This window comes from Musa acuminata, chromosome BXJ2-9, assembly GCF_036884655.1.
Source record: "Musa acuminata AAA Group cultivar baxijiao chromosome BXJ2-9, Cavendish_Baxijiao_AAA, whole genome shotgun sequence".
NCBI classification, from domain to species: Eukaryota; Viridiplantae; Streptophyta; class Magnoliopsida; order Zingiberales; family Musaceae; genus Musa; species Musa acuminata.
This window is the reverse complement of record NC_088346.1, coordinates 6,934,774-6,952,298: the sequence shown is the minus strand read 5'-3', so window position 1 is coordinate 6,952,298 and position 17,525 is coordinate 6,934,774. Positions and strand designations below refer to the sequence as shown.

Here is a 17,525-nt window from a genome sequence, read left to right as displayed (position 1 = left end):
CCGATCTCGATCAGGCTGTTGGAGATCGATTGTCTCTGCCAAAACAGGAAGCATCGACGACAAGGTCGCCGTGATGGCGTCAGCTGGCGGCCTTCTCCCAGGAACCGCTGGGGAGGGAGAACGTGTCTTCTGGCTTGGTCGTCACAGTGGATGCAGGATATCATATCCACCGTCCGATTCCTGATAATAACTCGAGAGCCCGCTGGTAAACGCAATCCTCCGCCCAAACCCTTTTTGGCCGTTCTCCGGAGAGACTCTCGATTCGTGTCTGTCGACCCTCGGTGGCCTCGCGATTCTTCGACCCCGTAGCTTCGACTCTCCTCGCGTAGATTCTTGCCCTTCCTCATGTGTGATTGAGGCGATCAGGTGTTAATCTTGAGCAATGAGTTGTCTCCTTTCCCCCTGTCTTTCTCTTTATTTGTGTTTCTTATTGTTTTGTTTTATGAGGGAAGCGGAATGTTGGGCGAATTGTTGGCTTTTTGAGGCAATAGGGGGACTGAGATTGAGATCTTGGTCCCCTGCGCATGTGTAGAAGTTTGGGGATTCTGTTGATTCAAGGGCCAAGATGAGCCTGGATCACTTCCGTAGTTCGTTGCTCGGATCGCCGCTCCGGACGTCTTTGGTCAATAGAAATGGCAGCTCAGTCGATCGCTTGATCAATGCAGAACCGAACTTTAGGGCCTTGTTTAGTAAGGTCAGTGCAGGGAATCGGCGAAAAGGGCGTAGGCGGGTTGATTGTTTGCGATTCGGAGGTGAAGACCCCAGTTTTTATTTGAGGAAATTTGGGTTTCTTAGTGATGGGTTCAAAGTGAGTTGCGCGCGCGAGTCATTTCCCAGGACCACTGCTTGGATTACATCTCTTAATTCTCTTTGGAAAGAGGGGCTGTTCTTGATCAGATGCTCTGTGTTTGTCTCGGTGATTTCGGTGGCAGGAATGTTGGTATGGTATGCACAGCGTAAGGCCACAAGCTTTGTGGAGGCCCAGCTTCTTCCATCTGCTTGCTCGATACTTAGTGAGCATCTGCAAAGAGAACTTGATTTTGGTAAGGTTCGAAGTGTTTCGCCTCTGGGCATCACTTTGTATTCGTGTTCAATTGGACCTCACCGTGAGGAGTTTTCTTGTGGTGAGGTACCAACGCTGAAACTCCGACTTCGCCCTTTTACAAGTCTTAGGAGAGGGAAGATTGTTATAGATGCTGTTTTATCCCGACCTTGCCTTTTAGTTGCACAGAAGGAGGATTTTTCCTGGCTGGGGATTCCATCGCCATCTGAGAATGGTCTGAATAAGCATCACTCATCTGAAGAAGGCATAGACTATCGAACAAAAACTAGAAGGCTTGCTAGAGAAGAATCTGCAGCATCCTGGGCCAGGCAAAGGGTTAAAGCTGCTAGGGAAGCTGCGGAGATGGGTTATGTTGTTCCTGAGGAACACTCGTCATTGTTTAGGGATGAAACCTTGAATGATAATCTCCATCTTTCTGTTCAGCCTGGTAGACCTAGCTCGTTCTTTTGTATCGATGACCATATGCATTTGAAGGATCATCATTGCATGGATAATAGTGGTATGCATGGTCTGGAGCACACAGAAGTACAGAAACTCTTTGGTGCAAGAACTGGTGGCCTGGGAACAAACTTCTGGTCCAGAATAAAGTCGCCCTTTTCTAGGCACAGGTTCAAAAGGAATGCTAAAAGGAAAGTTGTTTCAGAACGTAATTTTACTTCCAAACAAAGAAACCTCAAGCGCAGTGCAGTTGCTGCCACTGCATATTTCAGAGGTCTGGATAGTGGAAAGTTCAGCGAGCCATATTCCGAGCAGGGTTCAAATTCATCTGATGGAGGTCATGAAGATACTGGATCTGAGATATTAACCACGAAGGACAAAGCAGGCAGTGATGCTGAAATTACACGAAGCAATGGGATTGATAAAACAAGGTCGGATAGTCTTATTGAGTTGGTTGACTTAGATAATCAAGAATTTAAATCTCAGACATCCATTGAAGCTGCTGATAATATCTCAATTACTCAGGGAAGTACTGACATGGAAACAGACAATGGCAAACTCACAGATGGAGATATGGAAAAACAGCATCTGGCAGACAATCATCATAGCTGCTTGCAAATCGATGGTCATGCTATTGCTCTGGACAATGGAGATTTGGAAAAACATCATTTTGAGAGTCACCATGATGATGGAGTTGGTTTTGACAAATCGAAGGATACTGTGGGCCAAAGTTATGAGAAGTCTGAAGACAGTGGAGATCTTAATTGCCAAGGCTTCATTCAAAAAATGTTTGGAATGTGTACACAGATGCACCAATCAAAGGCGTTTTATCCCTTCCACTTGTATGAAATTATAGACAAGATTGTTGTTAATGAAGTTTTTTCTGAGTATCTTGCTGGTTATATTCGAAAACTGAAATCATACTTCAGTATAAGTGCGGAAGATCTTTCTGCTGAATTTGTGGAAGGTGTAACTGAGACTAGTTCCAAAGGCATCAGGAAAGTTCTTCCAATTACACTGGACTCTGTTCATTTTTCTGGAGGAACACTAATGCTGTTGGGATATGGTGACAAGGAGCCAAGGTCTGAGATCTAATTATTGGAATTAATACCTATTACATAGAGTTATTGCATTATCTTTTTTTCTCTGCCTCATTTTGTCAACAGATAATACATCACTGGTTTCATGCCCACCACTTAATTGTTGTTAATCAAGATGTTTACTATGTCACTTCTAATGTATATTATTCATGGTACTAAGTATGCATGTCTTCACCTGTGTGTCACATTAATTCATTCTCACCATTTTATTCCATTGGAATGTAGAGAACACTTCATGTGTTCTTCAATACACAGACATATTTCTGTTCCCTCTGGTGCAACTTGGACTTCTTACCCACTATGAATTAGTACAATTAGGTTTCTCCATCTTAGTACATTGAGTATATGACAGGTTAGTTTAATCTTTTTGTTATGTGTGATCATTGCTTAAATACAAAGGCAAAGCAATACGTTCGAAGGGCATTTACCTTTGTCTTGTATCATACTGCTCTGACTGCCAATTAATATTAGACCAAGATTTGAAAAATTATGCTTTTAAGTTCATATGTAAGATTTTTGTTGCCCGGAGCTAATGTTATGATTATCCTGCAAAATGTTTTATGTCTGTAAAATCTTTGATAATTATAAAGAGTAATTGAACTGCATTTATGTCTATACATACGTTTTGATGGAAAGATGAGTTTTTTCTTGTATGTAGGGAAATGGTTGAAGTGAATGGACACGTCAGACTTGAGAATCATTATAGTCGAGTACATGTGCAGCTGACTGGAAATTGTATGGAATGGAGACAAGATCATACTTCTCAAGGTGGGGGGCGGCTATCTGCAGACGTTTCTGTAAATATTCCTGAGCAAAAATGGCATGCAAATTTGAAGATTATAAACCTCTTTGCTCCGGTAATGTAGTTTCTCTATTGCTGTATTGACTACAAGAAATGGGTTTCATTGAACTTGTTCTATTTGAATATGGCCTATTTTTATCCATATTTTGAACTGATGCAGCTGTTTGAGGGAATTCTGGAAATTCCAGTCACATGGTTGAAAGGCAGAGCTACTGGTGAGGTGCTTGTCTAAATCCCCTTTAGTTATCTTTCTAGAATTGTATTTGTCTCCAGATTTTTTTAAAGTAGCGCATTTCTTTCCTATGTCTTTTCTCTTTACTTTAATGGATAATTTTCAAAAGAGATCAAATAGTATCTCTATTTCTTGAAAGTTCAATTAAGAGTTCTTATTTTTCTGTCATGCCCTAATGAATTGTCATTGATTCATTTGGAACAATATTAGTGGGTTGTGTAACTACCTCATGGATGTGAGAATGCTCAGATAATGCCGTAGAAAATGTCATAAATAATTTCTTGCAGCTGTGATACCAAACTTCTTTATTTTTGGTTAAACATCAACTTCAACTGCAGTAAGAAAATTTGATGCTATCTGTACATGCAGTGTTGAAAACATTAGAATAATTGTGACACAGCATATCTATGTTTCATATTCATGTGTAATTGACAAAAATAAAAGTGAGAATGTGAAACCATCTGAAGTCACAGAAGACGTCATTTTTTCTAGTTTGATGCCATTGAGGAATTGCAAGTTGTTTCAATCTCTTCATGTATCTACTGTAAGTCGTATAGTTTAAGATACTTATGTCCACTTGTCCAAAATTTGGTGTAAGATGAAGATACTTGAGATCCAATTGAATGGTTGTCAATGGATATTCCAAATCATTGGAAGTGATTTACCTTTTGAAAATATGCATAGGTTAAATTCACATACTTTAAGAGGTATAGAAGTGATAGCGAATGGACATTCCACATCATTAGAAGTAACCTACCATCTAAACTATGTCTAAGAGTTTTCAGAAAGTGATATATTTTAAGAGGTATAAAAGTGATTTATCTTTTGATGCTTGATGCATTTACTTTAAGAGGCTTAGCTGATTAAATTGACCTCTTTTCCCATAAAGTACATATACTTATCTCTACTTGGCCACATCTTGTTGTAGGATAACATACTTGCCATCATCCAGTGACGGACGAATTTAAATGGATATTCCAAATCATTCACATTTAGAAGTGATCTACCTTCTGAACTTTTTCATAGGTTAAATTCAGAAGTTCTGGAAAGATCCTTGCATATACATTAGACCCTGGACTCCCCTTAAATGGGGCAGTCCGAGTCTTGGTCTTTCCTCGAATAGATAAATACCAACCCCTACATACTAATCTAGGCGAAACTACAGTCCTTGTTTTGGAGTAATTTAAGAATGGTCCAGTATGTACTGTCCAGGCAAAATTTCATTCTTGTTTTGAAGTAATTTATGAATGGTTTTGACTTTTAATTGCACCACTGTCTTCCATGCTTGTTGGAGCAACCAATATTTTGTATATATCAGTGGTACGTTGCACACAATTGTTGACCACCCTGTGCTGATGTCATTTTTACACTTTACAACATGATAAAAACTCATGAAGCTGTCTTAAATTGAAAAATGTGCTTAACATCGTGTTAATTTTTATAGAAACTGATTTCTAAAATTCTTACCTCTTTAAGAACATGCAGATTCTCAATTTGTGTCTTAAACTTAGTTTTTGGTGGGGATTGGTTAATAGTTGTCAGATGGCAGATGATGAGCAACTTTAGGCCACAAAAGATGGCAATTGTTTTTGTATTTTTTTTTCTTTTGTCTCCCTTCCTTCCTCTCCTGCTCCGTCTTTTTGTCCATTCCTTTCTTCCTCGCTCTTCAATTTTCTGCCTTTCTTCTCTTTTCCCATGGACCATCGTCAGTTAAAGTTGGTTGATTATTTTTTATGCCAGATTGCTTTTTGACTGGCTGAAAACAATATAGGTCAAGCAAGTTGGAGAGAATTGCTGACTCCTGCCAGATATCTTAGCAAGGCCATCTGCAAAGTCACTGCTTTTTTGAAAACAGACCTTTTCAGGGTTGACTCTGTAAATTCAAGATTTTTGCATGGGCCGTCAAATGAGATTACTTTTACTTAATGGGTTTTAATTGGTTGATATCTTCAATAACATTTTAAGTCTGATATATCCTTGGAAGTTTTTAAATAAATTGCATTTATGTTGAAAATGAACTCAATCTTCTAAGGGCCAGTGAGTCCACTGTTAGGTTGGTTTAGTTGAGTCTTCTTGTCTTTTGGTAGCATTATTTGACGTGAGGTTATTTCCACTGTTAAAATACAATATTAAAAAGACTAGCTATTGGCACTTTATAGTTCACTCTAAAAGGAATATAGCTTCTCTGTTAAATGTTGTTTCTATAATTTCTTAAAATATAGGGATGGTTATGTTCCCTATGTTTGTGTGTGTATTCTACAAGTTATTCCTGGTTTACTTTGACATGTGGTGTAAATATCAATCCTCATTTATGGATTTTATTTTATTTTTCCATTATCTGGTGAAAAGTGCATGATGTTTTGATGGTCCTACTTGTGGTTTTCAAGATATTCCTGCAGACTATAAATTGTGTCTGCCTGTCATTCATGTTGGACATTTGTAGTACCCTGTGAAGTTCTGAGTGATATCTATGTTTTCTAGCTTCTGGATTATTTTACGAATGATGCAATTTATGCAATTTAACTGACATGATATAATTTTTGTTTTTCTTTTTTGTTGTCAGATTCATATTTGCATGTCCAGAGGGGATAATTTTCCAAACATCCATGGCCAGCTTGATGTGAATGGGCTGTCTTTCCATATACTAGAAGCCCCTTCCATGTTTTCAGTATGTCTGATATCCATGACCTGCTTACCACTGTACAGGTTATCCTGGAAGATGACATCATGCCATGTTATCTGGCATTCTGCTATTTTTAACTGTTGATGGAAAGGAAACATAAATCGACCTGAATAAAAAGATGCCAAAGTTCAGTCTAATTTGCAAGATCTAATGATTTTAAATCAATGATTTATGTCATGATATATCATGAGTGTTGTTATCTTAAATTCTTCTGTAGTATCAGTTGGATGTCAGAAAAGTGACATTGGTTCCTAGAATGTTGTTGCTTGGCCAGAGTTGGTATGCAAGTTACTGAGTGAAACAAATACTGCAAGTTTCTACCACATCTATGTTTGGAGTTTGTAAAACAGAAATATAAATTAATTTTTAGCAATTAATAAAAATATCGGAGTGAAAACTATAAAAACATGTTTCATTGTTATTCTTGTACTCATACCTTACTATTTGCTAGATGCAGTAGTAAGTATACCTTTATCCTTTCTTAACTACTTAAATCATAATTAAAGGATAAGATGAACTTGTATGTATAACTAATTTTGCTAGCTTTAGTGTTATGTCACAGGTAGCCAATAGGAACTGGTTTGTTATGATAATCCATTAACTTTTCAATTTTATTGTTATTTACATTAGCTAAACCTAAACAAATAACCTTAGTATCTTCTTGTTGAAACCAATGTGAAATGAGATTTTTGCTTCAGGAGGTGCAAGGTTGTCCATGTAGCATGGATGATAATTTTTGGAACTATTTTATTCAGAGAACTATTGAATTTGCATGTGACAACATTTTTCTTATAAGAATTTGCATGTGGCAACATTTTTCTTATAATTCAGCAGACATGACATGTATTTTTTGGTTGGAAAAATGGGTCATCTGGGCAATTACTTGTTAGTCTGCACCCTGCAATTCTCACTTAATAGAAATGTGTTCTGAAATTAAGCCTAGCTAATAACAACCACCTGAACTGGCAGATGTGTTCATTCTGTAGTAAAGTCATGGGTGTGTTTGGAGGGATTGTATTAGCAAACAAGCTGCTGTAGAAAACTTGTTTTTTTGGTGGAGACGAATTCCTTGCTTTGTAAAAATTGGAATGGTGTGATGTTAAATTGTACACTTGTATGCAGGAGCTGACAGCAAGTTTGTGTTTTCGTGGCCAAAGGATATTTTTGCACAATGCAAGTGGCTGGTTTGGTGATGCTCCTCTAGAAGCTTCTGGTGATTTTGGTGTAAACCCTGATGATGGAGAGTTTCATCTCATGTGTCAGGTAATATGTTGTTTGTTGAGGCGTTACTGACTCTTGGGATACAAAAATGGCATGGTTCCTCTATGCAAAAAGTCAATTTTAATATATATTACTGACGACTTTGGTGATTCTGATAATGCATTTTTCAGTGTTTGTTCAGTTCTTGAAATTATACACACATCAAACTTTAAGCTTGAACAGTTATTAGATGGTTGCTTACTAGTGGTTATATAAGTTCATTTATTTGGATTATCTTTTCTTAGCATTGTCAACTGGATTAATGAATTTAAGATGCATATCTGATTATAAGCTGATAATACTTTCATCTTCAAGTCTTCCTTTCATAATTTAGCATGACTGTTTCACTAATCACTTTTATGCATAATGCATGTATCAGGAGGAATAATTTTAGAATCTGCAATAACTTTGAAGTTGAAAATTTTCACAATTCTGAGACATTTGTCTGTAAATTAAGCTTTTAGACTTAAAAAGTTTGTTTATGTAAGACCTGATTTCTGGTTATTGACTTGATTGAATTTTGGCAACAGAAGCTACCATAAGAATGGTTAAAGATATAAAATGAGATTGTTGCCTCTTTATGGTTAACGCTTAATATGATTGTCAATCGTTTTGGATTGCAGACTAAAATAATTTTCTTGAGTTTATTTATTTCGAGTAAAATTTTTCAAAGAAACATTGCCTACGACTTGTATGCTTCAATATCAATCCCCCTTGGAGACTAAACATTGAACAGTGTTGCAAGGACATTGGCATGGGAATCTGATATGGACACATATACAAGTGTCAGATTTGTCAATGAAATGGACAGGAGTTGCAGGGGTATGCAGGAGAGGAGAAAAATAATCTAGGATAAAAAGCACAATAGCCATTTTCTAATAGTCAGAATGTGCAATGTTGGGAATTAAGATTGGAAAAAACCTTAGAATTTTATACTTCTTTACATTGTTATACTTTTTGAAACTAGATTGATATAATTAAAGAATCTGAAAAATGTCAACTTGTGGACACATGGAGACATATCTAACATGCTGAGTTGGTAAGGGGTATGCAGGAGAGGAGAAAAATAATCTAGGATAAAATGCACAATAGCCATTTTCTAATAGTCAGAATGTGCAATGTTGGGAATTAAGATTGGAAAAAACCTTAGAATTTTATACTTCTTTACATTGTTATACTTTTTGAAACTAGATTGATATAATTAAAGAATCTGAAAAATGTCTACTTGTGGACACATGGAGACATATCTAACATGCTGAGTTGGTAAGGGAACGAGTCCATGCAACACTAAAACTTCAAAAACTGTCGAGTGGATGAAGTGGATTGCAAAAGTGTTTGACTAGTTAATGTGAGGATCATGCTGCCTTAAATTTATGTTTTGAACATTACAGAAATTCAAAACTTCAAATGTCTCAAATACACTTCGTTCATATTCTTTTTTAAGAGACTGAATAATGTGGGTCTAAATTATAATGGGTTGTAACTTTGATATTACCATTTTTAAAGATGCAATAGATATCAAATTTCTCATTTACATTTAGTTAATTTTTCTTCTTTGCTGATGTTTAGTATATTTCTATTGTAGAGTTGGTGTCTTCCACTCATGATACTGGTTGGCATTTGCCTAATGCTTATTTGATTATTTTATCCATACATATGTGAAATGTAAATGAAAATAGTTGTCTATAAAAATAGAGCATAAAAATTCACTTCAGAATACACATAAGTTCATTTTTTTGAATTATCATCTCTTAATTTGTCAAATATATGTAAACAGGAACCAAAACCTTTCCTAAGGTTAATATGTACATAATATCATTTGCCATGGATACATCTACATGTATATATCCTTTGTAATACGATACGCCTACATGAGTTTCTTAATGTTGTATGTTACCAACCATTTCGAAGCAAGTTTGACTCCTGTAGCAGCCAAAATCCTGCAACTGCTACTTTGGGCCTCCTATTGACTTCTGCAGTACACTGATTATCTGAATTCTGAACTATGTAGTTCTTTCATACAAGGTTCGCAATACCGTACCGTACTAACGTTTCGACGTTCGCTCGGTACGGTATGGAACGGTATACCGAGCGGTATACCGCTCGGTATATATATATATATATATATATATATATATATATATATATATATATATATATATTATTATATTATAACTCGGTGACGTCGCTTCGGCGACGTCGCCTCTCTCTTCTCGCTGGCGGTATATATATAAAAATTAATATATATATATATAAAAGATTATATATATATTTATATATATTTTATTTAAAAGGCAATGCCGCATCGCCTCGGCGACGTCGCCTTTTCCTTCCCCACGCGGAGCGACGTCGCCTCGTTTATATATATATATATATATATATATATATATATATATAATTTTATTATTATTTTTCGTTCCGCCCGGTAGTGGGCGGTCCGCGTACCGGTACGTACCATCCGTACCGGACGGTATCATTCGGTATTGCCTACCTTGCTCTCATATACTTCCTAGGAACTTCTGTACCCCATGATCATTCATTCTGTTGCATGCCATAATGACTTTATGCCGAAATCTTCTCATATTTTGAATAGCTTATTCTGCAATTATTCTTGTGAACTTTCTGATGGTTCCAAATTCTAATTTTCAGGTTCCATGTGTTGAAGTGAACGCGCTTATGAAAACTTTGAAAATCAGACCGTTGTTATTCCCGGTATATACCTTTGTCAAATTTGCTTGTAAATTTTTTTGTTAGTATGACAAACGCATACCAATAAAGCCTTTTGTTAACAGTTGTACTGATATGACATTTAACTTTTGCACTTGGAAATTATGAAGTTATACCTTTGTTTCATTCTGAAACAGTAGTCCTTGAGTATTACATCTCGTTGGAGTTATGACTATTCAATTATTATACACTTTGAGTGTCATGGCTTCCTACTGTTTAGTGAAATATTTTTATTGTTTGTTATAATGTTGCATATGTACTATGATGTCCACCCATAAGTAAACCTAGAAGGCAGAGAAAATGATACTCTTCTTCCTACCTTCATAGTTTCTCTTACATGAAATAGTAGTTCATCTGAGTTCCCTTCCAAATGCAAGTGTCATTTGCCTTCTGCAGTATCTATGCACAATTGTGAAATCACTTCATTGATATAATATTTTTTTTCACACCTTGTCACCTATGTGTTTAACTTGTAGCATTTTTTCAACTTTGGTCTTTCTCCATTTTTCTAGTAGGCTCTTGTCCAAAATCAGTCTCTCTGTCCTGCTGCATATGGTCCTGTATTAATTTTTTGAAGTCAGCACTCTTTTTTAATATGACAAAGGCATATCAATAAAGCCTTTTGTTAACGGTTTATTTTGTCTCTGTTGAACTGCTAAATCATTTAATTTTTGCACTTGAAGATTATGAAGTTATACCTTTGTGCATTCTAAAATGGTAGTCCTTGAGTTTTACATCTTGTTGGAATTATGACTATTTAATGATTATTCACTTTGAGTGTCTTGACTTCCTATTGTTTAGTGAAATATTTTATTGTTTGTTATAATGTTTTACATGTACTAAGATGTGCACCCACAAGTAAACCTAGAAGGCAGAGAAAATGATATTCTTCTTCCTACCTTCATAGTTTCTCATACATGAAATAATAGCTCATCTGAGTTCCCTTCCAAATTTAAGCGACATTTGCCTTCTACAGTATCTGTACACCATTTTGAAATCGCTTCATTGATATAATATTTTTCACCTATATGTTTAACTAGTAGCATTCTTTGAACTTCAGTCTTTCTCCATTTTCCTATAAGGCTCTTGTCCAGATCAGTCTCACTGACCTGGAAATTCAATTCTGCATGTGGTCCTATACATTTTTTCTATGGAAGCACTATTCTTATATTTGATCTATGCCCCAAGTTCAGATTCATGTTCGTTCACCCTTTATGAGAATAGCTATACAGTTTTGTAGCCCCTTTGTGTATTAAGCTAATTATGCTCTAGCCAGGCATTGGAATTGGAATTTACTTTCCCATAGATGTGAATTGGCACCTTACTATGAGATGCATGTTTGTTTGTTGTCCTTAACTCCATTACTGGTTGCATATTGCAAATGTGTCATACCCATATATGGAAACTATGCACTACATCTTGATTCAAGCCTTTACCTTTTGTACATCTGATGAACAACTTTTTATGCTCTAATTTCTGTATATTCTGTAGTGACTTTTTATTGTTCTTTTTGGTTCTTGATGTGCCAATTTAGGAAGCAACACCTTTAATTTTCTTCTGTTAGACCCTTTAACATTCAATTTTGAGTTAACCTATTGTAATGATGTAGTTGGCTGGATCTGTTACGGCTGTATTCAACTGTCAAGGTCCATTGGTTGCTCCTATTTTTGTTGGAAGTGGAATTATATCAAGGAAGACTTCTCAGACAGTGTCTAGTTTTCTTCCATCTTCTGCATCTGAAGCAGTAATAGAAAATAAAGAGGCTGGTGCAGTGGCAGCATTTGATCGCATTCCGTTCTCACATGTATCGGCCAATTTCACCTTCAACCTTGATAATGGTGTAAGTGGCATCTGCATAACATATGTATGTGGAAGCACATACATTGTCTTGTTTTTTGCTTTGGTTGCTTGATAGCAATCTTTACCTTTATACATTTTTCTGTTACCAGGTTGTTGATTTGTATGGCATCAGGGCTTGCCTTTTAGATGGTGGGGAAATCAGAGGAGCTGGCAGTGCCTGGGTTTGTCCAGAGGTGCTTGGATCAAAATATCCATGATCATTGTTCTTAGGGATAAATTTAGTACTTGATTTGCTGCTTCGATTTACATTTCCATTTTAGCATACTTTGAAATGATATGATCACATGCTTCTGTTCACATATTATGGAACTTGATTTGACTTTGTCTTTTTGGAACTTGATTTGATTTAATGGAGATCATTGACTCATGAAAATGTGTAGAATGTTGGAATAAGGCTCAGTTGTTAGGTGATGGTTCACAGAAGCATAATGTTATTAGTAACAGGTAAGCCTTGAGAGGTCCTTATCACTTGGATGAAATTTTGAGATTTTCTTTTTGCAATTTGGCAAGGTTTAAAAAGTTAGGCATAGCAAGAATCTGGTGATTAGCAGGGAAAAGCAGAAAGGTTTCCAATGTTAGGTGCAAGTTAGAAGGATGTTTTTCTTGTTGATGAAATTGGTGAATTAGAATGCTAGATTCTTAGAATTAATGCAGTTTGAATATGTTATTACTAATAACTTTATAAAGTATAACAGTACTAGGTTCTTGTGGCAGTGAATTAGTTCTTTATCTGTCACTATAATTTTAACTGGTGATAACAGTTTTCTTCCTTTCTTTAGTTTTTTAGTTATGCCATTCAATTTTTATGAACTATTTGTGCACTGATTTTTTTTATATTATTTAATCATGTCTCTTTTCATTAATAGTTATTTGTCTTTCTGATTTTCACACAACTATTGATCCTTATGCAATCAAAGTATCCAGAGTGATAACCTATTTTATTGGTTCAACTTGAATTGTTTCTCATTGACAATTTTTGCATAATCAATCTCAAGTATGAGAATTAATTGAGGATACATTCACTTGAAGTTGAAGACCTTTTCAAGAGACCAATCTTTAGTTGACATATGTGTCAATAGCAGTTTGTTTTTCCTTTAAGTACTTTGCTTCATTTATCCATGAGTAATTCTTGGTGCAAAATGGTGAAATTCCCATTTTGTGACGAGTCCCAATTTTGTAGAAACCTAATCCCTTTTTGATGCATCATAGTCGATAGTTTGTAGATATATGAACTGAAAGGCCTATCGTCGATACGGAAAGTACATCTAATGATTTTTGTTGTAACTCATTATTGATGAACATAACCTATATGTCATGCCGCTGCTCCCTTTTGTTGAAAGTTCACCTTGGCCATTGAAGCGCTTGAATGGACTTGTGGGAAAATTGTTGTTAATTTAATCATGCACTCAAGCTAACAAAATGTCTGAGTTCAGTTGACCGATTTGGTTGATCAAGATGGATGGTTGCCTATTGTAAAATTTGGTTATTCTTTTGTGTTTTTTTGTATGTTGCAGTCTAAATGCTTTATGGGATGGGTTTGTGCTTACAAGCTTTAGTTTGTGTTGTTGCTACTTTTCATCTAGCAACATGAGAAATGGGGTAAAGAGGTCTTTGCTATCAAGGTTCTGTGCACTACAGCATGCCACTCGGTACGGGTGGTATGTACTAGTTCGATAGGGGACTGGTATGGGTGGTACCTATTGGTTTATCGGTATATCCCACTATATTATGTTTCGGCATATCGGTATGGTTCGGTACGTAACATACCAATAGTCGGTTGGTACATCGGTGCGGATCGATAAGACAAATTATGCTTGCTATAATATTTTATCTGTTTACTACCTTCTGGTTGCATTTTTTATGCCTTTGAAACAAAATTGTGTTTTTATTTTTGTTTAGGTTTTACATATGCATCCCTCAAATTATTGATTTATTACATATATTACCTCTCAGAAGTTGCTATTTGCCCATAAACTTACCAATATGTAGTATATTTGTACAGATGCCCTTCTCCCATTTACCATTCCTCAACTTTACTAATTTTTCTATAAATTGTCAAAAGACAATTTTAACTTCTTTTTTTTTTTTTTTCATTAGTGCCTTTAAAGTTGGGACTCTTGAAATTCTAATTGTTTAAGCTAATGCAGGATAATTTTTTCTATAAAGAGTTTTGGTTAAATAAACTATTTAATTGATAGATGTTAATTGGAATCTGCACTGAGGTGCATCGCTACAAATATGCTATATCTCAGAGTATATATATACAAATATCAACTATTAACGGTTTGAGGGGTGGATATACAAATCAATAATTTCAATAGGCGCTCGGGCGAGGCGAGGCCCGAGTGCCTCGCTTCATTTCCAGGCCGAGCCCAGGCGCTGGGCGCTTCGAGCGAGCGCCCGGGTTAAACCAGGCGACCGAACCAACGTTTTAGGTCTGGTTCGGTCTCCGGTGCTTTAGTTGGTTTAATCGAACCAACTAAAGCACCGATACCAGCCTTCCTCTCATGACTTCCCAACCCTAACCTTGCTCGTTGCTGCCGTTGTTGCCGCTCCCACTCCCGTTGCCGTTATTGTTGCTCGCTGCTATCGACGCTCCCGCTGCTCATTGCTACCGTTTTCGTTGCTCGCTGCTACCCCTGTCACTATCGTCGGTCGCAGCTGCCACTATCACCGCTCGTTGCTCTCGCTCCCGCTTTCACCGCTCGCTGCTACTGCTGTCGCTGTCGTCGCTCGCCGCTCCCGCTCCCGCTCCCGCTCCCGCTTCCACTCCCACTGTCGCTTCTTGCTGCTATTGCTATCACTGCCACTGTCGTCGCTCGCCTCTCCCGCTCCCGCTCCCTTTGCCGTTGCTCGCTGCTACCTCTTCTCACATCGACTCAATAGTATACTATTAACAGTATATTAACCGTATACTGTTAACTGTATACTAGTAACAATTTTTTATTTATTTATTAGATTAATAATATATTATTTTGATTTTAATACTGCTAATTTTTATTTATTTGAAATTATTGTTATTGTTTTGAATTTTGAGATTTTTTGTTAATGTGATATTATGATTTTGTAAGATTTTTTTAATTTAATATCATATTTTATTTAAATAATTATATTTATTAATTATATTATATATTTTTATATTTTAGCGTCTCGCTTCGCTCGAGCGAGCACTTGGGCGAGTGCCTAGTGCTTCGAGCGTTTTTGGACCTTGGCGCCTAGCGCTTTTTAAATCACTGTTACAAATAGTCAAATACAACTTTTTCTTTGTTGTAAATTTGGAATGGAGATCTTTTTGAAGTTCAGGTTCTTTTCTTGGGACAAACCACAAGAAAACATTTTGTCAGAACCCTTTCATTTTGTAGAACTAAGGAATTTGTTTTTTGATAATTAAATTCTTGCAAAAGTCCATCTTGTATGGATCAATCTGTTATTTTTGTAGCTTATGTGTATGGTAGTACTTAATTATACAGCCTGATTACTGTAGTCCATCCATAACTGTGTTTTCCCTTTTGTAAATTTAACAGGGGGAAGTAGATGACACAGCCATGGATATAAATTTGTCTGGAAACTTTGTACTTGATAAAGTTCTGCATCGATATGTACCCAAAGGTGTTCAGCTGATGCCACTCAGAATTGGGGAGCTTAATGGAGAGACCAGATTATCTGGTTCTTTGTTGAGACCGTAAGTAATTTGTTAATTATATGCATGACAATTACTGTTGCTGGTTTAGATTTTTTTTTTTCATTTTTACCTCCAATTTCGCAGACGAGGTGCAAACAAACAAGGAATTCCCAGAATTTAAGATTTTCTGAAACTGGGTAATTCTAGTTGGATTGTAAATGCTTTTATTTGATATATTATCGCTTTCTTATGATGTAGGAGATTTGATATAAAGTGGGCTGCACCAAAAGCTGAAGATTCATTTGGTGATGCACGCGGGGACATCATTATAACTCATGACAATATTACAGTCACTTCATCATCAATTGCATTTGATTTGTATACTAAAGTTCAAACATCGTATCTTGCCGACCACTCTCTACGCAATGAAACAGCAAATAATAGGAGAGTGATGCCTCTGATTGTTGAGGGAGTCGACTTAAATTTACGTTTGCGGGACTTTGAACTTGCCAATTTTATTTTTTCCAGTACTTTTGATTCACCTAGAACTTTGCACTTGAAAGCAACAGGGAAATTCAAATTTCAAGGAAAGGTCGTCAAAACCTCCGAAGGCATTGATGATGATATAATTGACTGCAAAGGAAATGGTTCAGAGCAGCAAATTGTTGACGGTGACATTCCAAGTCTTGTTGGTGATGTTTCTTTTTCAGGAATTAGTCTTAACCAACTTATGTTAGCACCTCAATTAACAGGTTCTCTTTGTATTTCACACGGTGCAGTTAAGGTAAGATTGTCAAACTTACACAACACATTGGTTCTTTGGGAATTTTGTGGTGATTAACAATTATTTTGTTCTGATTGCTTTTGGAATTTTTATGCTTTATTATGTATATGTTTTGCGTGCATTTTTAATCAGATGTCATTGGTTAGATTATCACTGACAACATAAAAAATTTGGTTTAAAAAATTCATAAAAGTTAGCATTATGTAGTCCCAGTTAAATTACCAAATTAGGTTCTTATTGCATCATAGCTTAAATTATTTGGACTGGTGCAAAGCCAACTATCTCTGGAGCATTAAGGTTCTGTGATGCAATCTTTCTGGGGTGGTTATAGATGATTTAATTGTCAGATAAGAAGCAAGGACGTTTTGTGCTTGATGAATTTAGGGCCTTGTATTTGCTGTCACATAAAATCAAGGACATCCATGCTATAAAAGAATTTTTAGATACTGAAATCATTCACCAAAGACAAGGTAATAGAAGGATGCAACTTGACTCTGATGTCATCATCTGTTGAAAAAGAAATTGAAGTTAGATCTGCCCTAGGTTTAGATAAACAATAAGGAGGTGACTTTATGAGTTCATATGTGGTTTGGACATAATTGATTTTGATGGAAAGAGTATATTCCTTATCTTGTTGTGAATATTGTTTTTGAAGATAAATTACTGAAATCCATTCTATTAGAAGTTTTTTTGCATAATTAATTCTTCTAGAAAAGTAGTAGGTGTTGCCTGTCAATTCTATGGTCATAAGAACCCAGACAATTGTTATGTTCGTGGCAAACTACAGTTAAAACTTAGTCCCCAGTTGATATGTCCATTTAATGATCTCAAGTAGCTCAATGTGAACTATTATTTTTTAAATATATACACACAACGTTTGAAGAAGAATGATCTTTCAGACACTGATTAATCTGATGGAGTTCGTGGGTCATGGATATGTTATATGGGAGTATA

The 17,525-nt window shown here is 36.1% G+C and overlaps 1 protein-coding gene across 2 annotated transcripts in view; it reads left to right on the top strand.

Moving 5' to 3' along the window:
* Positions 1-202: 202 nt before the first annotated feature.
* Positions 203-17,525, top strand: part of LOC103997529 (protein SUBSTANDARD STARCH GRAIN 4, chloroplastic) — a 28,908-nt gene continuing 11,585 nt past the window's right edge. Inside the window, exons 1-12 of one of the 2 annotated variants that reach the window (XM_018818234.2) lie at positions 203-366; positions 453-2,583; positions 3,260-3,458; positions 3,564-3,623; positions 6,199-6,303; positions 7,441-7,581; positions 10,228-10,290; positions 11,915-12,145; positions 12,255-12,338; positions 15,690-15,847; positions 16,046-16,458; positions 16,540-16,571. In XM_018818234.2, coding sequence (XP_018673779.2) covers positions 566-2,583; positions 3,260-3,458; positions 3,564-3,623; positions 6,199-6,303; positions 7,441-7,581; positions 10,228-10,290; positions 11,915-12,145; positions 12,255-12,338; positions 15,690-15,847; positions 16,046-16,458; positions 16,540-16,571 — 3,504 coding nt within the window. In that variant the 5' untranslated portion in view covers positions 203-366; positions 453-565. Of the gene's footprint in view, positions 367-452; positions 2,584-3,259; positions 3,459-3,563; positions 3,624-6,198; positions 6,304-7,440; positions 7,582-10,227; positions 10,291-11,914; positions 12,146-12,254; positions 12,339-15,689; positions 15,848-16,045; positions 16,572-17,525 lie in introns of both variants that reach the window. The other variant, XM_009418773.3, reaches the window with a different exon arrangement.